Consider the following 4,387-nt stretch of genomic DNA (forward strand, 5'->3'; position numbering starts at 1 on the left):
CCACGGCCCCCGGGGCTGGGAGGTGCTGGGTGACCCATGATTCCACAGCGAGGGAGTGCTGGGAGGGCAGAGGAGTGATGGATGGGCGAGCGGAGGGTTTTTCAGGCTTTATTTGGAAAGCTACACAAAAGGGCTTTGCTGATTAAAAAACAAACCCCGACTTTAAAAAAATAAACCGACGAACCCAAAGACACATGAACAAGCCAACCCCGCTCGCAGATAAGCCGCTGCCAGAGCAACTCAGCTTCCCCTTCCCGGCCCAGAGCAGCCACCACCCACAGCCTCGTCCCTCCCAGGCACAAATCGAGGTCCCAGTGGGGAGGCAGATGCGGGGAAGCGACCGCAGCGAGCTCACGCTGCCACGATACCTGCAGCAAGCTCGTGCTGCTGCCTTTTGTGCCCGCCCCAGCAGGGACAGCCCTGTCCTGCCCCCAAGCAGGACGGTGGAGAAAGCCCTGCTGCCTTCTGCCGCCGAGGAGGCGGCGGCGGGGTCAGAGCACAGGGGACAGGGAGCAAGCGCTGGCTGGAGATGGACGAAATGGCTCCCTGCTTCTAAGCTGGGCTAACTGGTGGGTATTGGCCAGCTCCTAGCCCAGCGGGGCAGGCAAAGGACAGTGCTGCGGGGTCCCTGCCTGCCAGGAGCCCTGCCACGTTTTGCAGGCTCACTCTGCAGAAATGAGGGATAAAGCGATACTTCTTCCCCGAGCTGCAAGGCTGCAGGAGCTGTGGCGTGCAGGGGACGCCGTGCCCAGCTCCACCACGCGCCCAGGAGGCATCGGTGTGGGGCTTTGCTCCACACACAAAGGGAAGCCCTGAGCGTCACTGCAGGGCAGGCTCCACTAGGAACAGGTTTAAGGCTTGCTTTGTTTTCCAGAGCGAGGGAAAGGGAAGCTCCCCTTCCGCTGCCAGCACTCTTTCTCCTTATTTCTGAGCCCTGTCCAACACCACCTGCCGCAGGACACAACGGCCGCGGTCCCTCGTGGATCAGGAGGTCTCTTGCTGCCCGTGCCGGGGAAGGCCGTACCGAGAGGGAGGGACGCAGCCCAAGCCCCCAGCCCCAGCTAGCACGTCTGGTGCTCCCTGTCCTCTGAGAGCCGCTCGGCTGTCACCTCCTGGCCAAGGTACCCTGCTCCGGTGGCGGCCGCCTCAGGGAAGCTCGCAGCTCTGCCACTGCTGGGCAGTTTGGGGTGGGTGGGGGTCCAGGACCCCTCCTCCCCCTCGTCCTCCTGGGTAGGCTCTGGGTGCTCACACTCCATCTCGACGTCCTCGATGTCCTTCTCACGGTAGAGCGGCACTGACTCCATCTCCAGGCCGCTCTCCAGGGCCCTGTGCTTCCCTCCCTGCTGGTACCATCTGCAGGTGCCGGAGCCGTTGCAGGTCAGGTCGAGGCCCACGTTGTTCCTGGTCAGGCAAACCTCCAGCATGTAGTAGAAAGTCCAGAACACGGCAAAGCATCCCAACAGCAGGAGAGTCTGCAGAGGAGGAAAGCCCTTGAGAACCAAAGCCCTCGATCCCCCCAGAGCCCTGCCATCACCTGGCAGAGAGGGCACAGCGCCAGGAGGATGGACCACCCCGCTTCCCCCTCCTCTGGTCCCTCCTGCAGAGGACGGGGTGTCCCCAGCTTGCGGGCAGCTCACCTTGAGGGTGTTGGCTGTGATGGTGTAGCGCTGCTCCTCGGGGATGTCCAGCCCGGGAGGGCAGGGCAGGGAGAAGTCACTGCTCAGGTACCGCCCGCTCATGGCATCCTCCAGCAGCCTGGGGGACAGAAGCACCCCGTGAGGGTCCTGCAGGCAGGGCTGCTCCAAGGGGGGTCCCAAATGCCCGCGACGGGTCTGTAGTGCTTCCGCCACCACTGAAGGTTGCCCTCCTGGCTCAGACCCAGCCAGCAGAGCTCTTGTGTCCAGCCACAGCTCCCCTGCACAGCCCCAGGGCCCCGTGCTGCAGCCTTACCCTGCTGCGTACATCACAGCAACAGCGCTCAGGCTGAGCAGCACCCGCTCAGAAACTTCTGATAATGTCCCTTGTGCCTCCACCTCCTGTCTCCCCACCCAGACGGGCTTGTGGTGCCCTACCTCTGCCGTTCCTTCATCTCTGCTGGGGACCAGGAGGAGCCGTACAGGGTCAGCTGCCACTGCTTCAGGGTCCCAGGTCTCAGGCTCTCATCTCCTGGGGAAGAAATAGGTTGGACCAGCGGGAACTCTCCCAGCCAGCTGGGTGGCACTGCACAGAGAGAACCCATCTAGGCACTGAGCCAGCAGCTCCCCAAGACATGGCACAGAGCTGCTGCCACCACTGCCACCTCCCCATGACGGACCCCTGGACAGCAGGACTCACCGATGTCCCTGACAACCAGTCTGTACGTGCCCCGGGCTTCCTCACCCCAGCACCGGACCGTGGAGAAGGTCCAGTCGGCAAAGCCATTGGGGTCCCTGCCAAAGGGTGAGGAGAAACAACCCGTGAGAGGGTAACGTAGCCTGAGCCATGAAGCTAGACACAGGCCCTGGCTCTCCGGCTCGGGGACAGCTGGGCTGGGTGTCCTGCCCTGCAGTGTGAGCCTCCACACCCCTGTGCCCCCCGGTGCTTACGAGTCCATGCTCCTGGTGGTCCCTATCAGGGACATCATGCCGCTGGGGCAGAAGAGCCTGATCTCCAGATTGCCGCGGCGCGGGTGGGTTATGGTCACAGTGACTGCCACGTGCTCCAGGGTTCTCATGCCGGAGAGCTCCAGGTCGGTGGTGGTGACTGGGAAAGGGAAGACAGGGTTTGCTGAGGCTGGTGGCCAGGATGGAGTCCCCGCTTCAAGCCTAAGGGGCTGCTGTGCCACATAACAGGGGACACAGCCTCGTCTCTGCCTCCTCCCAGCTGTCCCTGTGTGTCTGTGCCCCCACAGGGGCTGTTTTGAACCCACAGCTACAGAGGACTGGGACGAGAAGCCTGGTGTCCAGGCTCCTGATCCCATCTCAAACCATTCACGGCTCCCCGGACACTCACAGCCCCGGAGCTGCTAATTATAGCACAGGAAACCCTGGCACGCTTCAGAGCAGATTTCAGCCCACGGCTCGGCCTCCTGCCGGCAGCCCCAGCTGAGCAGCAGGTGGGTGGGTGCTCCCCAACCTCTTCTAAGAGCGGATGTGGATGCCCCCCCAGACCGGCAGCCTGCCTGCCAGCATGCTCCCAAGGGCCACGTGGGGAAAGGGTTAACTCCGAGTGAGCCTGTGATACCTGGGGGACAGTAGTGTCCCCACTCCTCTGCGTGCCCCTTTTCTGCCTCTCCCAAACTGCCTGCTGCCCAGCTTTCAGCTCACATTTCAGCTCCTTTTAGGGCAGGAGGAGCCGCTTGACCCCCAACCCTCTTCTCAGAGGCAGAGCGGGGCTACCACCACTTCCAGCCCAAGGAGCAGGGTGTCACCCCTCTGTCCCTCTGTCCTGCTGGAGCCCTGAGGTCCTGGCTCTGTGCTCCAGAGCCAGCCCAGCCCAGCCGAGCAGGGACAGGAGGGAGGGACAGCATGTGCCCAGCACCTGCCCAGCACAAAACTCTTTCTGGGGTCCCCTGTCCTGGGGATGAGCCTCCAGATGCTGCTGACCCCCAGCACTTCTGCAGGAGGGGTCTGGGGCAGCGAGGGGTGCAGGGCCAGGCCCCCAGGACAGGGAGGGGACCGGTGGCCCAGCCTCGGTGCAAGAAGCTATTCCAAGCTAGAGCCGGGCCCTGCTGGGGGGCCGGGAAGGGCCTGGGGCCGAGCTCTCCTTCCCACTGGTAGCAGCCGGAGCAGCGCCTTGTTTATGTGGACAGCGGCCGGCCAAGTCGGGAGCTGGAGCATTACCTAAAATGGTCAAAGCCAGAGGAGCAGGTCTGGCTGCTGCCCAGCCTGGCCCAGCTCGCTAATGCCTGTCTGGCTCCTCAAAGACATTCGTCTATGGGATGGAGTTATCGGGGAGGGTACCACATCAACAGACACAGATCCCCTGGGGAAGTGCAGTGGAAAGAGAGAGGAAAAAGCCCAGGCAGCCTCACGCTTAACCCCTTTGCCGCCTCTTGCAGCCCAGGGCTCACCCTGGCAGGCCATCAGTGCACCCGGCTGCACCCCAAGGCAGCAGGAACGGGCGGGATCCTGGCCTCGGCGTGCACAAGCACACACTCTCACGTGGCACACCTGCTCTTACCGTTCCAGGCGACCTCCAGCTCCTGCGGGAGTAATGGGATGCTCCTGCCCTCCTTCAGCACAGGGCTCACATACGAGGCGAGGTACGGGACGGACTCCCAGACCTGCCAGGGGAATGGTGAGAGGACTCAGCATGAGTTTGCACCCTCCCAGCACGCCCACCTCTCAATCTCCCACCACCCTCGCAAGCGGCTCCTGCCTGTAGGACACCCAACGTGTGCGGGTGT

At 63.2% G+C, this 4,387-nt stretch overlaps 1 protein-coding gene across 1 annotated transcript in view; it reads right to left on the minus strand.

The window, feature by feature from the left end:
• Positions 1-1,061: 1,061 nt before the first annotated feature.
• PCSK7 (proprotein convertase subtilisin/kexin type 7) overlaps positions 1,062-4,387 on the minus strand; it is a gene marked incomplete at its 5' end in the record, with an annotated part of 14,355 nt that continues 11,029 nt past the window's right edge. The window contains 6 exons of the mRNA XM_010078466.1: positions 1,062-1,472; positions 1,638-1,755; positions 2,073-2,166; positions 2,335-2,429; positions 2,586-2,742; positions 4,162-4,264. Coding sequence (XP_010076768.1) covers positions 1,062-1,472; positions 1,638-1,755; positions 2,073-2,166; positions 2,335-2,429; positions 2,586-2,742; positions 4,162-4,264 — 978 coding nt within the window. The remainder of the gene's footprint in view (positions 1,473-1,637; positions 1,756-2,072; positions 2,167-2,334; positions 2,430-2,585; positions 2,743-4,161; positions 4,265-4,387) is intronic.

The sequence above is a fragment of the Pterocles gutturalis genome, unplaced genomic scaffold, assembly GCF_000699245.1.
Source record: "Pterocles gutturalis isolate BGI_N339 unplaced genomic scaffold, ASM69924v1 scaffold2783, whole genome shotgun sequence".
Lineage (NCBI taxonomy): Eukaryota > Metazoa > Chordata > Aves > Pterocliformes > Pteroclidae > Pterocles > Pterocles gutturalis.